This window comes from Schistocerca serialis, chromosome 4 (assembly GCF_023864345.2).
Source record: "Schistocerca serialis cubense isolate TAMUIC-IGC-003099 chromosome 4, iqSchSeri2.2, whole genome shotgun sequence".
In the NCBI taxonomy this organism is placed as follows: Eukaryota; Metazoa; Arthropoda; class Insecta; order Orthoptera; family Acrididae; genus Schistocerca; species Schistocerca serialis.
Genome location: NC_064641.1, coordinates 860,183,939 through 860,209,827, shown reverse-complemented (window position 1 = coordinate 860,209,827; position 25,889 = coordinate 860,183,939). Strand labels below are relative to the sequence as shown.

General features: G+C 35.7%; 1 protein-coding gene across 1 annotated transcript in view; it reads left to right on the top strand.

Moving 5' to 3' along the window:
- Positions 1-25,889, top strand: part of LOC126473497 (hemocytin) — a 568,134-nt gene that overhangs the window by 251,073 nt on the left and 291,172 nt on the right. Inside the window, exons 29-34 of the mRNA XM_050100583.1 lie at positions 2,407-2,537; positions 7,496-7,624; positions 9,039-9,198; positions 14,672-14,888; positions 15,976-16,162; positions 24,339-24,536. Of these exons, the coding sequence (XP_049956540.1) occupies positions 2,407-2,537; positions 7,496-7,624; positions 9,039-9,198; positions 14,672-14,888; positions 15,976-16,162; positions 24,339-24,536 (1,022 nt within the window). The remainder of the gene's footprint in view (positions 1-2,406; positions 2,538-7,495; positions 7,625-9,038; positions 9,199-14,671; positions 14,889-15,975; positions 16,163-24,338; positions 24,537-25,889) is intronic.

Here is a 25,889-nt window from a genome sequence, read left to right as displayed (position 1 = left end):
TTATTTGCTGGATACATTCCAGTCTCTATCTTCCTCTACAGATTTTTCCCTCTATGGCTCCCTCTAGTACCACAGAAGTTATTCCCTTATGTCTTAACAGGTGTCGTATCCTCCTGCCCTTTCTTCTTGTCAGTGTTTTCCATATTCTCCTTTTTTGGCTGATTCTATGAAGAACCTTGTCATTTCTTACCTTATTAGTCCGCCCAATTTTCTACATTTTCCAGTAGCAACACATCACAAATGCTTACATTCTCCTTTGGTCCATTTTTCCCACAGTCCATGTTTCATTACCATATAATGCTGTGCTCCAAGCCAGGGTGACAATTCGTCTGGAAAACCTTCAATTCTCAGGGAGTTTCATTTGATCTGGATAAATCAGGGAAATTTCAAGAATTTCATAAAATCTCAGGGAATTCTTTGTTTTTAACCTAGTATTGAAATTGAATTTCATTGACTTTTATTAATCACAAATTTTAAGATACTTCATATCTCAAAATGTGTTAATTATATGAATATTATTAGAGATAAATTATTGATGTTTAAAAACTGTAGTTAAACTACTGTTTTTGGATATTATATAGCTCACCAGCTCACTATTAATTTATCAGGAACTATTTGACATCATCTTCCTCCTCACACCTAGAATTCTTAGGAAATGTATTTTTTTAAAATTTGATTAGCCATACTGCAAACGTACATCCTCAGAAATTTCTTCCTCAAGTTAAGACCTTTGTTTGATGCTAGTAGACTTCTCTTTGTCAGGAATTCCCTCATTGACAGTGCTAGTCTGATTTTTTTGATATCCTTATTGCTCTGTGTATCATGATTTATTTCGCTGCCTAGGTAGCAGAATTCCTTAACTCCATCTACTTCATGCTCCGCAATTCTGATGTTAAATTTCTTATTGTTCTCATTTCTGCTACTTCTCATTACTTTTGTCTTTCTTTTATGTACTCTCTGTTCATATTCTGTACCCATTAGAGTGTTCACTCCATTCAACATATCCTGTAATTCTTATTCACTTTCACTGAGGAGAGCAATGTTATCAGCAAATCTCGTCATTGATATCCTTTCACCTTAAATTTTAATCCCACTCTTCAACATTTCTTTTAATTCCATGATTGTTTCTTCGATGCATAGATTCAACAATAGGGGCAAAAGACTGTATCTCCGTCTTACGCTGTTTTTAATCCAAGCACTTCATTCTTCGTCTTCCATTCTTATTGTTCTCTATTGGTCCTCATCCATATTGTATATTATCCATCTTTCTCTTTGGCTTGCCCCTATTTTTCTCAGAATTTTGAACGTCTTGCACAATTTTACATTGTTTAATGCTTTTTTCAGATCAACAAATCACATGCATGTGGCTTGATTTTTCTTCAGTCTTGCTTCCATTATCAGCCACAACATGAGAACTGCCTCTCTGGTGCCTGAATCTGTTCTAAAGCCAAACTGATTGTAGTCTTAACAGACCTTCAATTTTGTTTTCCTTTATGGCATGTGGTTAGTTGTTTTTCTGGTCTATTCATCCATCTCTTCATCTGGTCTCTTTTTTATGTGGTCTCCCTGTTTCTTCATGTCCCCCTTAATATGTTTAGTAATACATTTAATTTTCAAATCTCAACTGATTGCTGTACTACTTATTCTGCCTGAATGTGTATAGCTGGTTGATCTTCTGAAAAATGCACATCCACAGCTTGCCTTCTATCTTCACATTTCAGTCCTATATAGTATGAGTGATACTCTGTTTTCTTTAGTCATTAGTGCAGTATGTCTTCAAACAAAAAGACTATCTGGTACATGTGCAGCAGTTGGAACTGAATTGCTGCCATTTTATGAGGAGGGGATGTAATCATGCCAAATACTGTTATGTAACTTTAAACAAAGATTAATTTTTTCTGCTGTATCTGATATTAGTATATTTTGTAGCTCCCATTGCTTATTGGTTTAATGCACTTAATTACTCTGATTAACAAAATGAGTGAAACAATTTGCATAGTATAGTTACCTAGTTAGTAAGCACACATATTTAAATTAAATATTTAGTTATGTAATGACCTTATTTTGTTATGTATTTTCTATTACCTCCTTTCTCAGATGAAGAAAATGTTATCAATGTAATGTACAGGTGTAATTGGTGCATGTCCTGAAACTGGCCTCAGGCGAATCATACAGGGAAGTGAGAATACATAAGTACAAAAAGTGCTAAGATATAAATTAGAAGCTAGGTGTGCACACATAAAAAATAAAAAAATAAAGTGAAGACATGGTAAAAGACGTATGGTAACAGACGTAATGAAAGTGGAAGGAATAAGTAAGAAAGAAATACATAGTAGGAAATTTCTTCTATTTCTAAACTGTGATTAAATTATGAATTGTGAGTTATAATCCAATAATCTTTCCTAGGTGTATCTTCGACTCTTGTGCTTGTGATCAGGGAGGAGACTGTGACTGTTTGTGTACAGCTCTGGCAGCTTATGCTCATGAATGCAACATTCATGGCGTGCCTGTAAAATGGAGGACGCAGCAGTTGTGTCGTAAGTTAATGTTCTCTATCCGTCTCTCTCTCTCTCTCTCTCTCTCTCTCTCTCTCTCTCTCTCTCTCTCACACACACACACACACACTTTCTCTCTTGCATTTATTGTATGTTGCATTTATTGTATTTTTCAGCACAGTAGCTACTTCAAATTCAAGGTTAGTCTCACATTTTTTAGTATCATTACCACCAACTTTTTCATTAGTAGATAAAACATAATACTAATAGATGTTTTCCAGTAACCGAGAAGATTTTATCCATCTTTTCCCATAGTCTGTTGTAAAAATTTCCACAATGGAAAAAAGTGACACACTGTCAATGTAGATAAAGTGACTGATTATGTTCTATTATTTTTTAAATTGATAACTGCTTTTGATCAGCCAGTAACCATACTCAGACAAAAGGAACATGCTGCAAACAGTGATGTAATGTTCCTGTTGCGTTTTCAATAATATTATATTGTATCATCAACAGTATTTTTATCTTCATATTAAAGACACAAGCTGCAATCAGTGATGTAACATTGGTAACTCTTTGATATATTACTACAAGATGACACCATGGGTCAGCTGATAACCTGAGAAGATTTCATCACTGAAATTTACCAAGAAAACTTGTGTCCCACGTATTATATTGTCAACAGTATTCATGAAAAGTGCAATAGGAACATCACATCATCACTTGCAGCAGGTACAATTAATCTGAAAGTGACTATACTGTTCACAATATATTCAGTGTAACAGGAACACTACATTATTCCCTGCAGCACGTGCCTCTAGTTTGAAGACAACCATTGGCCGGTTGAAACCAGTTAATGATTCCAACCACTGACCAGTTGCAACTCCCTCTGGCATTTGGTCAATAATCATGGTGGCATGGTAGGAATAAAACCACACTAATATCACTTTGGTGCTAATATTGACTGAATTTACTTGATGCCATTGAGAACATCCACTATTTGTTATAATCTAATTTGACAGTGACAGAAAAACACTACAGACTTGAACTATGTTCATGCATACCACTTTAATCCATGAGAATTTTATGACCAGTCATCAATACATATAAAGGGCCTATTTCAATAGTAGTACAAGTCCAGTTTTGTTCATTCTGAGATACAGAGTCCTAAAGTTAAATGAGTGTTGAAAAATCTGCAGTTGAGCTGCCAGAAATATTCAAGCATATGGCTTCTTGCTAGATAAGAACCTTTCTTTCTGTTTGTTTGGATCATTAATGTCGCAAGCATTATAGACAGAAAAGTGGAGGTAATGGACTTGTGCCACTATTGAAATAAGCTCTTCATATATCTTCAGCTTATTCAAGTGCCCACTGTTACCAAAGGCATCAACAGTTTAGACCATGAATCAGCATGTATTTTCGAGTGATACAGCATACACAATGTATATTAGGCCCTAGGTTACCATTAATAACTGTGACTGCACCAAACTGCAGGTTGTTGGATAATTTTCAGAATGCATGTTGAAAAACTGGAGCTCACTGCTCACTTTTACCTGACAGCCTGTAACACTCTTTTCCTGAAGCATCTCAAAGATCTTTATAAATAACTGACTCATTTGTGCCTCCATTTTGGGAATTTAAAGCCACATAAAATGGGCCTCTTTGAATACCTCCCCTAAAAGTTACGTTGCTTGCAGACAGGAGGAAGGAATCTAAATTACTAAGTGTATGTCACAGAACCCAGTATCAATTTCAGGCTGCTAGTCTAGTGGCCTCCAGGGGCAACAAAAATTTAATTTTCAATATAGGTATAATATTATGTTAAAATTTTCACACAACAAAAAAAATATAACAGTTAGAAACTGTGTGTTTGTCTTGAGGCAGCATAATTGAAGGTGTGCAAATGCCCAGACTTGTCTCACCCAGTATTTGAGAATAACAGCACTTGGCCACTTCCAACAAACTTTACACATAATTTCAAACACTTATGAAAATTTTCCTCATTGACACCACCCACAAAAAAGGAAAAATTTATCACTTAACTACATTTTCACTGTTGCAGTAAAACTTCAGCCTCAGACATTATATTTTAATTTATTACTTCTGCGCTACCAATTCTATTTTCAGACAGTATCCACATACACCACTGAACGTAACTGCAATCATTGTACAGTGTCAATTAGTTTAGGAGATATGATGCCATTAACATTGAGATGCATGAGAAACTTGCTATTGCTTAAGCTGGAGTGTGCATTATCCGAACTATAATCATCCAGTGTTACTTAATGATGTCATTAAATGAGTTGCAAAAAACTTTAAGTATAATTTAAAACCTTTTATTGCCTACATGTTTGCTGTGAATACATAATACATTAACTCATTTTTAAACTAATCAGGCATTACAAGCTGTTTTACACATGGGAGTTAAATTCTTTGGAGAATCAGGTATTCACTGTTTCACAAGATTTCCTAAATTCAGTAAAACATCAGAGTATGGAATTTCATGAGAAAGAGATCTGGCAAATGCAAATCAATGATAGTTATTGAGAGAAAGATGGTTATTGAACTTCTGAAAATGTATAGCTAGAAGACAGCCACTTTTTTTAGGCATAAAAGCTTTGCATTTATTGATACATTATTTCAGCATCATAAAAAGGAAGGTGAATAGGTAGTAAACACCAATTCCACCAGTTCAGTTCTGTTGGAATTTTCATTGAATTTTTTGCAGCAAAAGAATTAGTCCAAGCATTTTGTTTCCCAGAAATAAATTTGTTTTTGTTGTAGATACCATAATTTGGCAGCTATCAAACTTCAGCTATAGTTGAATTGTTTGAGACTGGTCTATGAACAAAGAAAGACAGTTTAAATTTTTTGTCATGAGTGACAATTTTTATTAGCTTTAATTGTTACTGTCAGCTTTATAGTGACCACAGTAGTATTTGGAGAAATCTATATGTGGTTTCAAAACTATGATGAGAATTTTACCTTCATTTTAAATCAGAAACTTAACTTGGTTGTTACACCTGAAACATCTTATGATGAGGACCCACAGGACACTAAACAGTCTTAGTGCCCCAATTGCAAGTCATGTACCCAACAAATGAAGAAGGAACCCTGACCATCATAAAAACCTTAAAAATGAAACAGTCTTCAGGAGTAAATGGTACACATGATAACATAATCAAAAGGTGTAGTGAACTCATTATAAAATCACTAACATATTGCATAGTTCACCTGTATCAGGGGGACTTTCCCTTCTTGTCTAGAAATTACAAAATTGAGGGAAGTCTACAAAAAAGGAAACACAGAAGAAGTTGGCAATTGCAGGGAAATTGCCCTATTGTCTGGATTCTCAAAAATTGTAGAGAAGGTCTTCCACAAAAGACTTACAGCCTTTATGGGAAAATATCAAATCCTATCCACAGCACAACACAGGTTTAGGAAGAACCGCTCAACCAACAGTGCTATTTATGAATTCCTAAGTGAAATTTACCAGAAAGTGGAGGGTGGCAAATAGATCACTGATGTATGCCTTGACTTGTCAAAAGCATTTGATATTATAGATCATGAAGCACTCCTACAGAAATTACATCAACTAGACACCAGAGCCATACCTAATGACTGGATCAGGTCATACCTTTTCAGATGGAGACAAACAGTGGAAATAAAACAAGTTGACTGCAAGAAAATCAGAAACCATTACTCAGATTACCAAGACATGAAATACGGCGTTCCCCAAGGACCAGTACTGGGTCCAGCAAATGTAGTGTAGCTTACCAGTTTGCTGACAACACAAGCTTTCTCATTACTGCAAAATCAGAAAACCTACTACAGTTAAACATAAGAAAGACAATGGTCAGCATAGCAGAATGGTTCACATACACTAAATTAATCATTAATGAAGGTAAACTTGTAGCAATAAACTTCGGTAATGTCAAGGAAAAGGTCCCGCAAACTATAAACATCCAGTTTTCAAACAAAGCTGTAAATGGAGTTGACCTGACAAAGTTACTCAGGGAAACTCATATTGACAGTCTCAGCAACAAATTGAACACATCCTACTGTGTGATGAGTATCCTTGAAAGCTGCTGTAACAAAGGCTGCCTAAAAAATGTGTACTATGCAATGTCCAATCAATCCTGAAGTATGGAGTCATTTTCTGGGGAGCTTCTCTAATCGCTATTGAGCTATTTAGAATTCAAAGAAGAGTCATAAGAATCATAGAAGGTGCCAAACACAGAAAATCTTGTGAGCCACTCTTCAGAAAACTGCAAATCCTCCCACTTCCATGCTTCATGTATATGAAACCATAGCATTCATATGGCAGTAAGCAACTGAAATTCCCGCACTCTCCTCAAAAATGAAGATGTACACACTCATAACAAGCCAAAATATGGATCTCCATATGCACCACACAAAAACTAAGCTCTGCCAAAATGGAGTTCTGCATCTTGGAAAAAAGATATTCAGGAAACTACTAAGTAACATAAATCAATAAACAACAAAGCGAGGTTCAAAGTTGCAGTGAAGGCATATCTAATTGATCATTACTTCTACAGTCTGAAAGAGTATTTTTATAAATAATAATATGCCATTATGAATAATAATGTACCATTCTTATCCACTGAAATCATAGTAAAATTGTAACGACTGAACAAATACAAGTAATGTACCAATAATAAATAGTATAACCATAAGCGATTAATGATGGAACCAGTATTGTGTTAAATGATGTCCAACATCTTATATATATTCTATGTACCAAGAAGGTCTCATGGACAAATAAATAAACAAATAAAGGCTTATCATATTCTACTAAGCTTTTTATGGTCAGTTAACAACATGATCAATTCAGTTACTACAGAAATTCAGTTTGTATGAAGATAACATAATGAATGGTGCAACATTTCATATGTTGTATCTATTTACTATCTCTCACCTTTTTATTTGTTTAATCTTAAAATTGTAGACAGTTTGTATAACGGCAGATAACTTTACAGCCTTGCAGTGTGATGAACGCTGTTCTGAATACAGACCTTGTGTAACTACCTGCCCCAAGAAGACATGTGACAACATTCTCAAATATGAGACAATTACAAGAATGTGCAGTAAGGATCATTGTGTTGAAGGTGAGTAGCAAATGTGCAGACTGAGATCAAAGTTTGCTGAAATACTTTCTAAAAATTATTAAGGTGTATATTTTTTTAGTGACATACAGGCCTGATTTGTTCTATAGATGAAATATAAGTCAGCACCTTTCAATATCTGACATAGTCACTATATGAAAAATAGAAAAGCTCAATTTTTTTCTCTCAAAATAAAACATTACTTCAGTTAGTGTGAGAGATACATCTGTAATGTGTTGCCCATTGTCTCATGTATGTATATTGTTGATGAAATATTCTTTATTTTAGTTTAATATATTCATGTTTGATGTTGCTACATTCCTTTTATAACCATCTCCAACCTACCCTTCTTTCCTCCCTGAGGAAGGAAGGTCTGAAAGCTAAGATTATATCTTGCTCTTTTTAGGGTGTGTTTATTGGTGTATGAAGAATTTTGTTTCATGAGTTTAAGTAATGATGGACCATCTGTCTCATGTTTTTATAGTTTTGACAAATGAATTGACATTTTTATACAATTAACCTCCTGCCTACTTTTTTATTAATTACAATTGTGAATAAGTAACTCATGCAAGAGTATTAACTGTTTTATTGATCCAAAGTGGCTAGTATGCAGTAGAGAGAATTTTATGATATACAATACTGAATTTCAAGCTTTGAGTGTGTTCTCTGAAAGTCGCAGAGACTCAAGAAACTACAGGAAGACAGTGAGTTGTCTATCAACCCACCATGAGAAAAGCACACATTCTTATGATATTGTGTTTATTTTTTATTTTTTTGTTTCATATTATTCAGCATGTTATAGTTACATTGTTCTTCAGCTACAAGCTTTCATATTATCTTATCTTCTATTTGTCATCTGTGTGAATCACTTTATCTGTATTAACTGTCTTGTGTGTCTAAAGAATATTAAGGCTTTCATTCTGGCTATCTTGATGAGATTCTAAAATATTTTTACACTACTAGCCACATGTTAATAATTAAAAGACACACACTTTTAGTGCATTTTTGGTATGGGTACATATCTTATGCTCAGAAATTCATTTTTCAGTTTTATCAACTTGTTGCTGTAAAGAACAGAAAGTATGTTAAACAAGGTAGATGTATTCAGTTAATTTCTCGGAATTTAGTAAATTCATTAAACATACTTTACTGAGCTGTTGTACCTTATTTATAGTTCCCATCCCATTGCATTCTGCTTTCCCTTCCTTCATCCTAGGAGAATTAGCATTTGATCCTTTGCAAAATCTCACTTATTTCACCTTTTCCTGTCTTTAGATAGATTAAATAATTAGCTCCAAAAATGAGTTTCTGATAGCTGTATCCTTTCAGTATTTGCTGCTGACTGATAAACAGGATATCTGTTTATCTTTATTTTACTAAAAGTTTATTTTAATATCCTCTCAATGTGTTCATCCAGGTTGTGAAGCCAAGAAATGTCCAGATAATGAAGTATACTCAAACATTACAGCCTTAGAGTGCGTTACTGTTAACAAATGCAAGCCTCCAGTCTGTCTTCAGACAGCACAGGCTACCTACTATGAGGGTGATTTGATGGAAGAAGATGCCTGTCATCGATGGTAAGCACACATTCTGCTTATAATTGTTGATACATTGTGGTGTTATTTTATTTGAATGGGCACATTACAGTGCAGCATGCTGAATGTCAAGCCCACCCTTAACATGTACAGGGTATGACAAGCAGTGCTTGATTTGTGAAAAAGAGAGGTTCTGCTACTGTAACCTTCCAGGAAGTGTTTTTGAAATTTGGACTTCTTAAAACACTATTTTAAAGCTTTTTTGAGCTTTTTAAAAGTGTGAACACAACACCTGTTTTCCATTGCTTCAACCACAGCAAAAATTCTATCATACCACATCTCAAAATCTGCAGCTCTGAGTTTTTCTCATACTGGGACAATGTACTGGTGTGTACCATCACAGATCAAGTACTGGTAGCAAGTATAACTATATGTACTTCTTAATTGAATCTGATTTGGCATAATGATCATTAGAATAGATGTGAAGGGATTCACCTCAAAATATTGAGGTTTGTGCTGTAGGATGTTTGGGGTAGGAGTATATTACTGCACTAGATGTCTTAAATTTATTGCCTATAGCCTTCGTTTACAATATACTACATTAGCAAGAGAAACTAAAGAGTATGCCTATCATCTATGCACGTTCTGCAACTAATGAGTAATGATATACAAAAAAATCTCCTTATGTTTCAATTCATATTGATAAAAACCATTTTCCCAATATTTCAAGAAGAATATTTTTGCCAATCTTCTGCCATTTCAGTCCAATTCATTTGTGTACAAACTTTAGTGGCAGCAATTCTGTAAATTTCAGAAGCAATCAGTCGTAAACAATCCAGCATGTCCTGTTGCTTGGGCGCACTGTCTGTCAATGCTGTATGAGGTGCAATCTAACACTGATCAAGCCTGGCTTCCTCCAAAGTGGGCTGCAGAGCTATATTGAGAGCAGCATGTTTTATTGGCACCTATTCTACTATTGCTTCCTTAATTATGCTGATAAAAAGAAATTATCATGTTTTACAGAAAAAGGAGCTATATGGAGAAGTTGGCACATGTCTTAAATGTTTCAGTTATTCGGAATCTGCCAACAGACAGAAAACTACTTCATGTTACGTTCGTCTGGGATACTAAGGGACATAGCAAAGCTGATGAAATCAGAAGCAGCAGCAGCACCACAATGTCTATGGTTAGGGAAAAAGATTAGTATTAAATATCTCATCAACGCCTATCCCTAATATGTGGGAGGGCAGTGTACCATTAATCCATTTATGTCCTAAGTGTCCATATCCTTTACTTTTGTTTCATGTAGCTAGCTGAGAAACAAGTGCAACAATGTGTAGCATTTTTTGTCACAGAACTCAATGTAATCATCTGCTGAAAATTATGCAAAAGGTTAACCTGAGTTAACTGAGGCATACATTTTCGTACAGTTGACTGACAGAAAAACTTAATTAAGTATCACATTCATTGACAAAATATTAGTTTTAATATAGCTGATGACACTATCTGTATGACTGGCTGCTCATTTTTTTAAAATTTTTTTAAAGCTATACATTAGAAGCTCCAGATGAGCAGATACAGACTCTTACAGTGATATGTTTAGAGCAGTAAGGTCAGCAGAGGTTCAAGAGCAATCTGATGCAGTAACGTTCCAAGCAAGACCAGTGTGTAACAACAATTCCAATACCAGCTTGACAAATATACAGCCATAGAGCAAACCAGTTAGAAGCAATTCTGTAGCAGTGATCTGAAATACAGGGGACAGTGAGAAGATAACAGTAGCATCCATGTAAGCCAAGCACTGGCTGTAGGCTGCAGCCCCTTCAGTCACGCAACCATTCCAGAAAGTTTGCTCAATGGGTGCACTTATGGATAGAAGATGGCCTCGGCAGTTTGACAATAGCTGTGACCTCTTCCATGTTACTGTCTAATGGGAATATAAAAATAGCTGTGTGTTTAAAACCGACTCATGGACTATCATTCATTCATTGTGTTCCATAGTTTCCATCAGGAATTATATTATAGGAACTTAATCTGTTTACCATATTAACCCTTAATGTCCGAACTGTGGTCTCACAGACTGCTAGTGTTTATTGTTATTTGGTTGGTAATGCATAGCAGGGGGGTAAAAGATTACAGCATTGTGCATTGTGTAGTTTTCTTTCCTGAAGCTGCCTTTCCTTTGTTAGTACCTGCTTGAATATGATGTGGACCTTTACTGCTTCTTTCATGCCAGCAGTCTCTGAGACTGCACGTGTGACTTTCATTATGGTTTCAGAAGCCAGGTCTACATGAACTGTTGTTCATGCTACAGACCCTGTCTTTGAGGATACTGTTTTAAAATGGTTTGAGGACAGTTTAAGAAACAATGTTGGATCAGATAGTGACAACAAAATTCAACAGGAACAGTGTGAAAGTGAAGACAGAATTCATTTTACCAACTGTGAAATCCAAGAATGAAACAAGTAATCAAAGTGATGAAGTCAGAAGTGTTGATACTGAATTTTTAGCTAAAGGTTCTGCTAAAAATACATTAGGTTGAAATAAATATCATTGGTTGTCAAAGCCTCTTCCAGAAATGTCCAGTGGTATTATTTTTCTGCAAGTCAGACATCAGTGGGGTGGATCGTTTGTCCTTCACAATTCCTACGAAGACAATACTCAGGTGAACCACATTAATTGTTGAAGAATCTCATTGGTGACACCACAGATAAAAAGTGAGACAACAAGTATCACATACCCTTCAACTTCATGCATCCTTCACCACACTTTTTGGGTGTAGTGGAACTGAGAGTACAAGTCATTGCACAACATTTGGAAAAATGCAAAACATGCTCCACCTGTGACCCAAAAAAGAAGAAAAAGATGTCTTATTGTGCCATTGTTGCAAGAAGCCAATCTGACTTGAAATCTGTACAAAAATTTCCAGCAAGTGCAAAGAAAACCTCTGAGAAGGAAAGTAAACACCTAAAAAGTATTAGAGTAATTTTCATTTTTTGAATATTTTATGGGATTTTGTTATGTTTTTATTATTACATGCATAATAACCAATAAAAATATAGCAAAAAGTAAAATTTGGAGTGCAGGGTATTTGATTTGCACAGTATTAACATTATCATGTAATATTATGTTCATGTTGTACAGTTTTCTGTTTAAATGTGTTTTTTCTTCATAAAAATGAACTTTAAAATTTATTGGAATATATTTTTTGTGTGTTATGTGTGTAATCTTTTATGTAAAATCTGAACTGTTACACTGAAATTTCTGAATTCAATTTTTTGGCCATTTAAATATAGTGGTCCCTCAGACTGCATCTGGGACAGTGTGTGACAAAAAGATGACATGAAGAGCTAAGGGTTAACAATTATGTATCACTGTACTGCTGGATGCTATTCATGTTTATGCCAGATAAACTTCATGTGGCAAATTAGAAAGAAACAAGTCAACTTCCAAGAAAGCTCCTGTCTCCACAGGTGCATTAAATAGCTGTTGTTTATCTACTAATGGTAGCTTACTATTTCCTCGATTACAATGGTATTTTCATAATTTTCAAAGGAATCACTTCGCTGCGTCTGTAAACACTGACCGCTTTTCACAATACATTTCTACTTGTTACGCATCTGTACAATGAGCACTGTACTTGTCTTTTAGCTAAAAATAGCTTTTCAAGTCTGGACTCATAGAGGGGCTTGTTGCAACCAAACCAGTAATACTGGATCTTTGGATGTATTTTCTTTCCATTTGCATGACACATGATTGCACAATGTGGAAAGCTTTTACGGGTCTTGTTTTCAACCTGTAGATTGTTTGAGCTTGAAAAAATGTCTTCCTAAGAGATAAAACAGGGGTTGTTGGTACTTTTCCTGGATATTCGGCTTTCAAGACGCTTAAATTACTGTTGTGCTTTGAACTGGTTGGCTTCCTTCTGTAATAGTTTTTGCAACAATATTAAGCATACACAGAGTGCAAATATCGCTTTTCATTAATTTTGGACGCAGAGCAGGTAATTGTATACATACAGAGGCAGCTTCATATTAAAACTAATCTTTTGTTGGTTATATTTTGGTTTATTACTACTTGTTTATATGCTTAACTTTGTGCTTTTCTAAAATATTATGCTTTTGAATAAATGAACTGATGAAAGCACAATTTATCACCAAAATTATGTACATTATAAAAGTCCTCTTAGTAGCCACAGAACTAAAACACTACAAAATTGTCACACAATGCAAATTAATATGTCCAAGGGAAACCACTTTCAAAACAAGTAACACAGCAGAAATAGAAAGAATACTCTAATAAAAAGAAGAATGGTCAAAACATGCAAAATAAAAATTACCTGGAAAACTTACAGTTTAGACTAGATTCTATTGAAACAGTCTACATGAAAATGTTACCAGTAATGAGCGTGATCAGGAAGAAGGGCTAACCATGACACTAGAAAACTGTATCATTAGGATAATAATAGAGATATTATGGAACAGTAAGAGCCACATTAGATATTTTATGGAAGTCAAGGAAGACATGGGGAAAGTACAGAAGACTTAAAAGATACAAGGGCACGGTTGAAAAGTAATGACTACAGTTTTTTTATGTGAAAACTTGTAAAGCTTTTTAACTAAAAGAAATGTTATTAACATTGTAGATATCTATCCTTCATGTCTACATATTTATCTCTCAACATAATCACCCTGCTAACAACCACGTTTCCCCGAACTAGAGACCAGTTTGTTGATAACATGACTGTAGAATGTTTTACTTTGTTGATGGAGCCACAACCTCCCCTCTGGTTGCGCTGCCTCATTGCTGTCAAAGTGAAGTCCTTGAAGGTGTTATTTAAGTTTCAGAAACAGTTAAAAATCAAATGGGACCAAGTCATGACTGTATGGAGGATGATCACTGTGAACCCAAGGTGTTGGATTGTTGCAGATGTTCCAGCACCTGTGTGTGGTCTAGCATTGTCATGCTGAAGGAGTGGGCACATCATTTTTGAATGAGCTCTTCAAGTTTGAAACTTGATTACAACACATAGTTTTTAATACACCAACATAGTTATGTTACATACAACCATGTTACATACTATGATTTGGAGCTCTTCTAGTGGCAGAGGCCTGCAAATATTCAGACATGAAGAATAAAGATGTAGAATGTTAGTATTTGTTTTATTTAAAAAGCTTTAAGCATTTCACATAACAAAGTCGAAGGCAATCATAGCGTGTAGGCTTTCACGGCCGGCGTCTTCAGTAATTAAAACTTCCGGGCTAAGAGGCCTTGGTCCAATGGTAGAAATACTTCTCCCTCTACTATTGGACCACGGCCTCTTAGCCCAGAAGTTTTAATTACTAAAGTCGAAGGCATTACTTTTCAGTGCACCCTTATAAAATGAAACAATGGGATGGGTAATTTCCCACAAAGAAAGAAAAAGTTGAGTTCTGAGAAAATGAAAAATAAATATTATGCTGGTTTAGAGCACGGAATTTTACTCATGATCTGGACTAACTCTTGTTTTTTGCAGCTTCTGTTCACACCACCAGAAGAAGTGCATAGGGGAGCCATGTTCCACCACTGAGCAGCCAATACACCAAACCTTCTCAACCATTGCACCAACCACTGGGCTGCCAAAAACTGCACCTGCTCCAGAATGCAAGTCAGGTTGGAGCAGCTGGTTGAACTCTTTTACACCTTCAGATGACAAGTCATATGATAAAGAGCCTATCCCTGACACCATCTCTGTGAGTGTATTATTTCTGTATCTGCTTTAAAATCGTATGCTGTATTTAAAGTATATTGTACTGAAAAAGATGTAATTTATCTTAGAAGAGAGAGTGTAGTTAGAACTGTTTGCCTTGGTCAGTTAAATCCTTTCCAGTCATTTTGATACAACTAATTAAATTAAATAGATAGTTATTTCAGTCAGAAGTGATAGTTAAAAAAATCAACTATATGTACTTAAATAATTGTGTGTTCATAGTTAAAAAATCAACTATATGTACTTAAATTATTGTGTGTTCATATCTGCAATAATCATAATTCCACAGTAATTTACTGCAAATAACATACGTAAAATAAAAGTCTTCTTTATCATTAATTATAAGGAGTGTTCCTACGAAAACGTAGGATAACAACCAGACTGGTTGAGATATACAAATGCAGCTTCGAGATAACGTAGTGAGGCATCTAGACAATGGAGACATGTTTTGTTACCTTCACCTAAAAAATTCAAATCTGTGCCCTCAGCAGTCAAGGTGATGCTTACTGTCTCTTTCAACATTCAAGGTCTGATAGTAGTAGAATTCCTCAAGTACACAAAACCCACTAAGAGTGATGTGTCCTGTAAGACATTATGTAGCCTACACAAATCCATCAGGAACAAATGGCCGGGTCTGCTCACGGAGGGAGTGATTCTGCTCTGTGATAACACATGTCCACCCATCTTCCAGGTCACACAGAAGTATAACTGCCAAGCTTGAGTGGGAGCTGCTTGAGCATCTGCCCTACAGTTTGGACATGTTGCCTAGCAATTTCCTTATGTTTGGTCTGCTAAAATAACATCTCAAAAGGAAGAAGTGCTACAACTTGGATGTCAGACTGAAGATTGCAGTGGAGGACTGGCTCCTGTCACAGCCATAGTAATTCTGGGAACAGGGAATCCTTCAGCTTATGAAACAGTGGGATAGTTATGTTCAGGTCCCTGATGATCACTTTTGAATAAAGACTTTAGTTATAACCACAGTGTTGTTCTTTACCTTTTCTTTTGAACACTCCATGTATGTGTCCCATACTTTGGCTAATATTGTGCTAATTTTCCAATTTTTCCAGGATAATGTATATGGCCAGAAAGGTATCTGCAGCAGAACTAATGTGACTGAAATTGAATGTCGTGCAGTGGGCAGTGAACTTGACCACAGTGATACTGGAGAGAAAGTGAAATGTAACTTGGAAGAAGGCCTAGTCTGCAAAGATGGTTGTAGGGATTATGAGATAAGACTGTATTGCAGCTGTGGGGGTAAGTACTGTTTTACAGTAATAACATTACTTGTAGTTTGTGAAACTTGCCCCATTTTCAGGCCATTATTGTAGAATACCAGAATCCTCAGTCTCACTTGATCATTGATCATAGGAGTGTGAGAGATGATGGTGGGGAGGTGGGACTGGGGGCAGGATTTGTACTAGGCCCTCTGGACAGCTCTGGACTGAGTGTCTCATTTTCTATTGCGCTACACCCCCAGTCTCCTTGACAGTGTAAAATACACAATTATTTTGACATACAATTTTCCTCCTTTCTTGTTATATAGTTCATTAATTTGTTTTGGTAACCATTAATTTTTTATGTTATTAAATAATATACCTGATTATTTCCTGGTGACATCATTTCTACAGACATTTCTTGAAAGTACCTTATTACTGCACATAGGATCCTGATTTCCGCTGTTGCTTTTTATCTGGGCTACATCTCTCCCTTTTAATACCCATATTTTACTCCTGTATGCATGATGTTTAAAATACCATGTCCCTCCCTGCCCCCCCCCCCCCCCCCCCCACTCCCAATTGGTGGGATTTTTTTTTTAGATAGATGGGGTACAGTTTGGCAAATCCAGGTTTCCTAAGTTAAAAACTCACGAGCACCATTTGTCCTCTACAAGTTCCAGTTAAGCTTGAGTGACAGCTATGAATGAATGGTGACAGTCAAACATTTTTTGGCACATTGCTCACGAACATTGGTTCAACTGCATGAATTGTGAGGAATAACTCAAATGCCTAAAAATAAAGCACCTGGACAGTGAAACTGCTGTCTGCGCACTCTAAGGAAGAATGCAAGATTGTAAACTGAACTACCGTGTGACCATCCACTGCTCAGTGCTTTCAACTGTACTGTTTCAAGAGGAATCTGTTGGATGTGTTAGCTAAATCGGTTTGTAAATCTTTGGCTGAGAGTGTAGTTGTGATGCTAAATGGTTGGTAGCCCAACATTTTGAATTGCAGAAGATATGATGAGACAGTACCATTGTCTTAGCCATTTAGGTTTAGCTTGTAGTTTTGTGGAGGTGCTATTTTGGAAATTCATTGTTGTTGATTTTACATAAATAATTGTAAAGCTTAAAGGCATAGTGAAAAATCTGGTGTGGAATACAGTGGTACAAGTAAATAAAAGGACTGTGTTGAGCTGTTGAACATCACATGGAGAAGAATTTGAACATTGCAACTCGTGGTTTTTGAGCTACAGTTTCCAATCTCATATTTGTGTGTCTTATCAACTTCTCAGATCATTATCCATATAGAGAGTAGTTGTGTGTACTCACACCTTCAGGTAAATTAAGAGATATTTTATTCACTTACTTTTGTATATAATTGATATGGAATTTTTCTAGTCTGCTTTGAGTTTTGGAGTTCTATTGCCTTTGAGTATCTGATTGAGAATAATGAGAAATTGGTAAATTCATGAAGGGATATATCTCTTGTATTTTGCATGAATGCCCTCTGAACTCTCAGGAACTCTATTAGAAATCTGGATTTCCAGTTGCTTTCATATTCAAATGAGCAGTTGGGTGAAAGTAAAAGCTACAACAAGACTGGTTTGACAAAATGATAGAGGTGTTCAGATCCTTTTAGTAGGAAGAAGAAAGTTTTTACTGTTTGGGAAAGGCATGGAAGGTCACTGAAGAACGCAAAAAGCCTTCCAGGCATTCAAAACAGAGATGTCAGACGTGTGAAAGAAACCACTTACTCTCAAATTCAGGAAAATGCAGCTCTTTATAGTAACTAATGATTCAGAATCTTTCTTTAAGGCAGCAATGACTGTATAGAACACCAACTGGTTAACTGGAAGTCACCCGTTGGGATTTTTTGTGATCTATCATAGGCTTTTGACTGTGTAAAACATGGAATACTTCTAGATAAGCTCAAGTACTGTGGTATGAAAGGGACAGTGCTCAAATGGCTTAAATCATACCTAATGGGAAGAGTGCAGAAAGTTGAAATAAACAGTTCACATAATATGCAAAAAACTGGTGATTTCTCAAACTGAGGAACAATCAAGAATGTGGTGCCGCAAGGTTCGGTCTTGCATCCTCTGCTGTTCTTAATATATATTAATGCTTTGCCATTCTATATTCATGAAGATGCAAAGCTGGTACTTTTTGCGGATGATACAAGTATAGCTATCACACCCGACAGTCAAGAATTAACTGGTGAAATTGTAAACGATGTTTTTCAGAAAATTGTTAAGTGGTTCTCTGCAAATGGGCTCTCATTAAACTTTGACAAAACACGGTATTTACAGTTCCACACAGTAAATGGAATGACCCCATTAATAAATATAGACTTCGATCAGAAACCAGTAGCTAAGGTAGAATATTCAAAATTTCTAGGTGTATGCATTGATGAGGGGTTGAACTGGAAAAAACACACTGAGGATCTGCTGAAACGTTTGAGTTCAGCTACTTATGCTATTAGGGTCATTGCAAATTTTGGTGATATACATCTGAGTAAATTAGCTTACCATGCCTATTTTCATTCTTTGCTTTCGTATGGCATCATATTCTAGGGTAACTCATCATTGACTAAAAGAGTGTTCATTGCACAAAAGCGTAGTCAGAATAATTGCTGGAGCTCATCCAAGATCATCCTGCAGACACTTATTTAAAGAGCTAGAAATCTTCACTGTAGCCTCACAATATATATATTCACTTATGAAATTTGTTATTAACAATCCGAACGAATTCAAAAGTAATACCAGTGTACATGGCTACAACACTAGAAGAAAGGATGATCTTCACGACTCAAGGTTAAATCTAACTTTGGCTAAGAAGGGGGTAAATTATGCTGCCACAAAAGCCTTTGGTTACTTACCTAATAGCATCAAAAGTCTGACAGATAGCCATATAGAATTTAAAAGGAAATTAAAAGAATTTCTTAATGGCAACTCCTTCTACTCGTTAGACGAATATTGAATATTTGGATGTAGTAAGTGGGTAATTCCCCAACCTAATCTAATCTAATCTACTCCTTGTAAAGGTAAGAATCAGGTTCTTAGATACAACTACTCTGTTAGCAGTTTCTGGAAAGAGAATTTTTAGGAATTACTATACGCAGGGTAAGAAGTTTATACAGTCACCCAGCCACTATAAAGGAAGAGCTTCATTTACTACTAGGACCAAAAATTCTATCACAGAGGCTTCATAAACACCACAACAATTACTTTCCAGGACAAACATACAGACATTAGCAATGTGGAATAAAGGAGTAGTATAGTACTGATATATAGAAACAAAAGCTAGACAGTCCTGTAATGTAGTCTAAACTTATTGCCAAAACTATTTCACATGAATGATGTCATCACAGATGTGCCAGTGTGACATGATTTGCCTCAGTGGCCATGTTTAAATAAAGAAATTTAGTACTACATCTCTGATCTAACAGTCTGCATGATAAATTTGACAGTGTCTATTTGCTAGACCTAATAAAATGAACCATGAGAAACATTGATTACAAATAAGCAGAAAGGGAAAGTCCAAGCTAGTTTCCTGTATAAGTGAACTGTGTGACAAAGATAGTATGAAGGAGGGACCAATTTTTCTGGAATACACTCCAAAACCTCTCTTTTTTTTCGGTAAATGACCATCAGACTAGTTTTCAGAGATGTAGTTCAAATGTGCCTGAGCCCCTTCACTTGAAGAAAAGCTGGGCTGTGAAATAAAAAATGACAGCTCTAAAAACCCAGTATTGCCGTAAATTATTGTAAGAAATTTAACTGGAATAAATGTAATTCATACAGGGTGGTAATTATTCAAGAAGGTATAACACCTTTAAAGTTGATGCGTGTAAATATTCAATATTTCACAAACAAACTACGCATATTGCAAATATTTGTAGAGGAACTCTCACCACATATATTAGTAATAATGGAACATGAAGTAAAATCTGGCAAAATAATAGATTATAGGTTAGAAGGTTACTTACTAGCAAATACCTATTGTAGGGAATGCCATATAGGTGATATTGTGGCAGTTAATGTTATTAAGGATATAGCAGTTAAAAAAATTCTTTTTTTGAACACCACACTGAAGAAGGATCAGTCAAAATGAAAGTTGTTATTTTTCACAGTAACGACTTTAAGTCAGTGAAGCATAAAGTGATTGGGGTATATCGCCCACCAAATGCTGATTTAATATTGTTTGTTAATAGACTTAGTAGCATAGTTGTTGAGACATGTCCTAATGACCTTAATATATTGGTGACTTTAACGTAAATACAAATTCAAACAATGGAAAATTCAGGATGGAATAATGACAATAGTATGAAATGGATAGATGTAGTCATCTCTGACACAAGAGTAATGGACACATGCTCCACTAGATATGATTATGCTGTAATCAACAAAAATGTTATAGACAATGTAAATTACAGTAGTTGGATTTTAATTATTCTGGCCACTTTGATCAGGTGATACAGTACATAAATTCAGTTGTACCAAAAGTCCCTCAGGAATTAACTCTGAATAAATCGCACATTAACACACTTAAATGCAAACTAGTCAATGAGAAATGGGAATCTGAGTACCAGGTAAAAGGGTCTGACGACAAATGGTATGTGCTCTACTCAAAAGTGTTGAGCCATTATTTCTACCCAGTCAGAGAAATCCAAAAAATATTTAATGTTGCCAAAATGGAAGTAATCTTGGACTGTAACTCCCACCAAATCTGACTAAGCTCAGGTGGAATATACATGATTTCAACTCAGCAGATTTTTAAGGAAAAATACCATCCGGCAAAGAAAACTCTGAAATCTGAAATTGCTAACCTAAGGAAGCAGATTAACAGCAAAGCAGTAGAACAGTCCAACAAAATAATTTAAGACATCTTGGGAGTTAGCTAATAAGTAAAGGTCTCAAGAAGACGAGCACAGAACCATTCAGTGTAAGACATGATGTAACATTTTGAAAAATATGAATACTATATGCAATATTTTTAATAATTACCAATTCATGTTATAGTTGCACAGGTCAACTCAGTCAGTGTACCAGGGTTGAATTTACAGAGGTGAATGAGCAGGAAGTATACAAAGCAATACTCACCTAAAGAAAAAAAATTCATCTGGATAGTATGGCATATCCAGTGCAGTTACTAAGGTGTGCATAAAAAGAATATAGAAACCTCTTACCTACCTGATTAACTGCACCAGTAGAGAAGTCATGTTCTAAAAATGAGTGTTGTGAAACCAATGTATATATTTGCAAATATCCTGTCACAGCTAAGTGCCTTTTTCACAAAACACAAATTTCTTGTAGATTCTCAGCGTGGCTTCAAAAAAGAGCTAAGCACGACCACAGCAGTTACACAACTCTTCCATTAAGTTTTCTATCTGATGGAGCAAAGGATGCAGACTGGCGGTATATGTTTAGACCTGACAAAAGCTTAAAACATAGTAAACCATAGGTTTCTTCTAAAAAAACTGAAGTTATGTCACTTCAGGGGCCTATCTGTGAATCTTCTAGCCACATATCTATTGAATTATAAACAATGCATTAAACTGATATACATACTAGATAATAAAATTATAAACTTTCAATCCATTATTGAAACATTAATACAGAGTGTACTGAGGGGCTCAATTTGGTCCCTTTCTCTTTCTTATATATATATTAATGATACTGAACAAACCATTGAGTTCCATATAATAAGCTATGCAGATGACACCTCAGTCTTTTTCTGTGGTAGAGAATGTAAGGAACTACAATCTTATGCTACTACTGGTGCAACAGAAGTAATGAAATACTTCAGTGATCAAGAATTCAATGTGTATGTCACAAAATCTCAATCACTGGCATTTAAAATGGGCAGTTCTCACCACAGGTCAGCATCAGAAACTGGGAGCTGTGAATTTCTGGGGATGTATGTTGATGAAACTTTGTGGTGGACAAACAACAATAATTTTGTATATGGAAAAGTCAAACAACAATAATTTTTTATGTGGAAAAGTCAGTTGTGCCTTATATCTCCTTATCCAGCTCATAAAGATATTTCCTAACTAAACCCTGAAAATAGTACATTATGGAACAATTTAGCCATTTCTTATAGGGCTGCACAGCTGACATTCACTTAAAAGGAATACTGCTGTTACAGGAAAGACCGATAAGATTTACTCATGGAATAGCCTATAGAGATCCATGCTGGAAGTGTTTGTGCAGCACAGATACCTAACAGTATATTCTCTCTACATATTTAAATTTGTTACATTTTTTATGAATCAACCAATGGAAGTTGATAAGTGTAGTGATGTACATGACCACAATACCAAGGCAAAATTCCACTATTTCCAGAAAACAGGACCTGACTTTAACACAAAATTAAAATCTTTTCTGATAGAAATTTTTTTATATTCATTCAGTGAATTTTAAGTCACTGATTGTAATATGAACCAGTAGCATAACAGCTGTAATGCAATATATGTATGAAGTAGATATAATATGCAACAGTTTCAGTATATAATGTCTTTTATAAGTGTTGTTATTTTCATACTATTATTTCTGATGTCTGCAAAAGCCATAATTGTGATGGCTGCATACAGAGCAAATGTAAATAAATAAATAAACAAATATAAAGGCTATGTAAGCTCAAAATCAGCTGTGGTCTATTTGTCTAATCATGTCCTAGGCAATGCATACTGCTGAGAACCAATGAAGGATAATTGTCATGTTGGAGGCCATAAAAAGTGGTTCAAACACAGTGTCAAAACTAACCTAAAGTAGTGTAACTTCATTACTTGCAACTGAGGGATGTAAACCCACAACCATCTAACCTGGTAAATTTCAAGGAATAAAACTCTTTAAAGAAGGTGGCATTAGGCCATAGTGCAATGGACAGAAGACAGAAGAAGAGGGAAATGGAAATGTACAAGATAAATGATTTATCACCAGCTGCTCTCTGTTTATTTTTGTGGTGATATCAATGGAATGGATGAAGCAGCTACAATAAAGTACTGTTAGACAGCATTATGAACTGATTTTATAGAGGTACAGCAATTGAAAATTTCTGTGAAAACATCAGAAACCTGTAAAGGAACACAAAACATTTTGGAAAGTCTGAAGGGTGATTGCTTAATGTACCTTTGTCCCCACCTGTCATCAAAAATTGCTCAATGTACCTTTGTCCCTACCTGTCATCAAAAATATAGAAATTACTGCCATGAGGTTCAGGAAGACAATTAAAATTATATTGCTCCATAGACAAAATTAAGTATATGACATAAGACAGGTAACCACACCATACAATTTTCACTATTACCTATACTGAATGTGACAGTGAGTACTTTAGAGGTGAGGAAAGTTTCATGATTGAACTTCCTTCCTCCTTGCAATAATTTGTGGCTTGTGAATATGTATGTAACCCATATAGATCTACCTTTACCAAAACCATGACGTTTCCCCAGCACTATTATTTCACTTATTGTTTTAAATGAAAAGTTAGTTGTTTTTATAGAAACGATTTTATATGCTCTTTTTTTTCTTCTCTTTTAAATGAGCATCTACAGATACATCATTTTTTTGTCCAAACATCCTAGGAATTGTGCATATGCACCGTGCTGCTTAGGGCAAAGCAATGTCAGGTAACATCTATCTGTCTCTTATTTTCCTTTTTTTCTTACAGAGCTGAGCAGTATCCTTCAGTGAAAACTTATCTGAGACCTTCATAACAGTATTTGAATACAAATTTAGTTTAAATTTTTGATGTTTGATGAAATAATTTCTGTCTGCTTTCCCACAGAGCAAAGTGGTGCTGTAGTAAGGTGCTTACTCACATTAGGGAGAAACATGCTTAAACCCCCTACCAGGCATCCAAATTTAAGTTTTCTACAGTATCTCTAAATTGGTTACGGTAAATACAAGGATGGTTCCTAATACCATTTCTATCTCATCTGTGCCCTAGCTGAGTTTGTGCTCCGTCTCTAATAACAATGTTGCTAGCACAGTGTTATGCCTTAATATTCCTTCTTCCTCCCATTTATGTGCTGCAACAAGGAATTCAAACCTGATTGAAGATTTTTGTGTGTGGCAAGTAAGTTTATGCTTGCTTCTCCATCAACTGTAAATGAACTTCTAACAGCCTGAATATGGAGAATAAGTTATTACAGTGATATGTCCTGCATGATATATTATTCTTATATGAAAATCACTTTGTTTTTAGAAACCACACTCTGCAGCTTGGATCAGCCTCTTGCTCCAACTGCAGCCCGATGTGATACATATCTTAAGTGTGAACAACTACCAGAAACTGGTCGCCGAATTGTTGAGATGCAATGTGAAGATGGTTTGTGGTTCCACCCAGTCCAGCATCAATGCACCTCACCAGATCAAGTTGCCACTGTTCGTCCTGAATGTCGCTGTAAGTTACAGACAGAATTTATCGTTAATCTTAGTAACACACCTGTATGCTTGTGGCTGTGCTGCAGCACTGTTGTGCTCCTGTATCATTAAACAGATTTGTTGTTGAAAAGCTAAAGAATCTGTTAATGAGTGTACTGTGCAACAATGCTTCATAATTTCTGTACACTGCTTTCTAAAAACTTAGGAAACATCACAAAAATAATTAACTTGCCTGTCTGTTGTAGTGAAGCTTACCAAAAGTGTTACACATAACATAACATAAACAAAATATGTAAACATCTTCCTAGAAACAACATGAAGTAATAATTGTGCAATGTGCTGTTAATGATGAATTGTATGAGTTCCATAGGAAAATAATACCAATTTTCTTACAAACCACATAGAGGAGGCATTGATTCGCAGACAGGCCCAGTGAATATAACTGCTAAAATATTAAGCATTCAGACAAAGTCCTTCTTCCAAAATAGAAAACATGCACACATTCACACAAGCACAACTCTCTCTCTCTCTCTCTCTCTCTCTCTCTCTCTCTCTCTCTCTCTCTCTCTCATACACACACACACACACACACACACACACACACACACACACACACACACTCACACACATACACACCCCACTGTCTCTGGGGACTGGGACCTGACTGCGACCAGGCCCCAGTGTCTGGAGACAGTGGCCAAGTGTGTGTGAGTTGTGCTTGCATGACTGTGTGTGTATTTCCTATTTTGGAAGCAGAACTTTGTCTAATGGCAATCTTTTTCATAGTGCTTGTCTGCATCTCATCATCTCCTCTATGTGGTGAGTAGCAATCTACCCTTTTCGTATTGTTGTTATTCTATCCTGCTTATGAGGATCCTCTAAATGTGCAAAGATTTCGGTCATTAACAACAAGCCATCAAAGAGTCAGGAGATCAGGCTCAGCATCTCATGCACTCAATACCTTTATATTACTCAGGAGGAATTCTACACGATCGGTCATTAATGCTTTGCACTGGCATTAAAATCTACATATGCTTCGGGTATATCTTCTCTGTATATATGCACCCAGTTTTGTATGCTAAGACATAGGAGCCTGTGCATCTACCTAGAAATATAACACCCATAAACACACATTGTCTAGACTGAGGGCTTCCCTTCTTAAGAATTTGTAGGATAATGATTGGTTCTCTTGTAAAATTGCAAACCACATTCAACATAAACATTGTCACTTTACAGTTTTGTAACACATATGTGCTTAGTATTGTCAGATTGGTTTAGAGTTCAGTCTCTCTTTTGCAGCCAAATGATATTATACAATGGTAAAATGCTGGACTAACATTTGAGGGAATTATGGTAAAATTCCCATGCATCC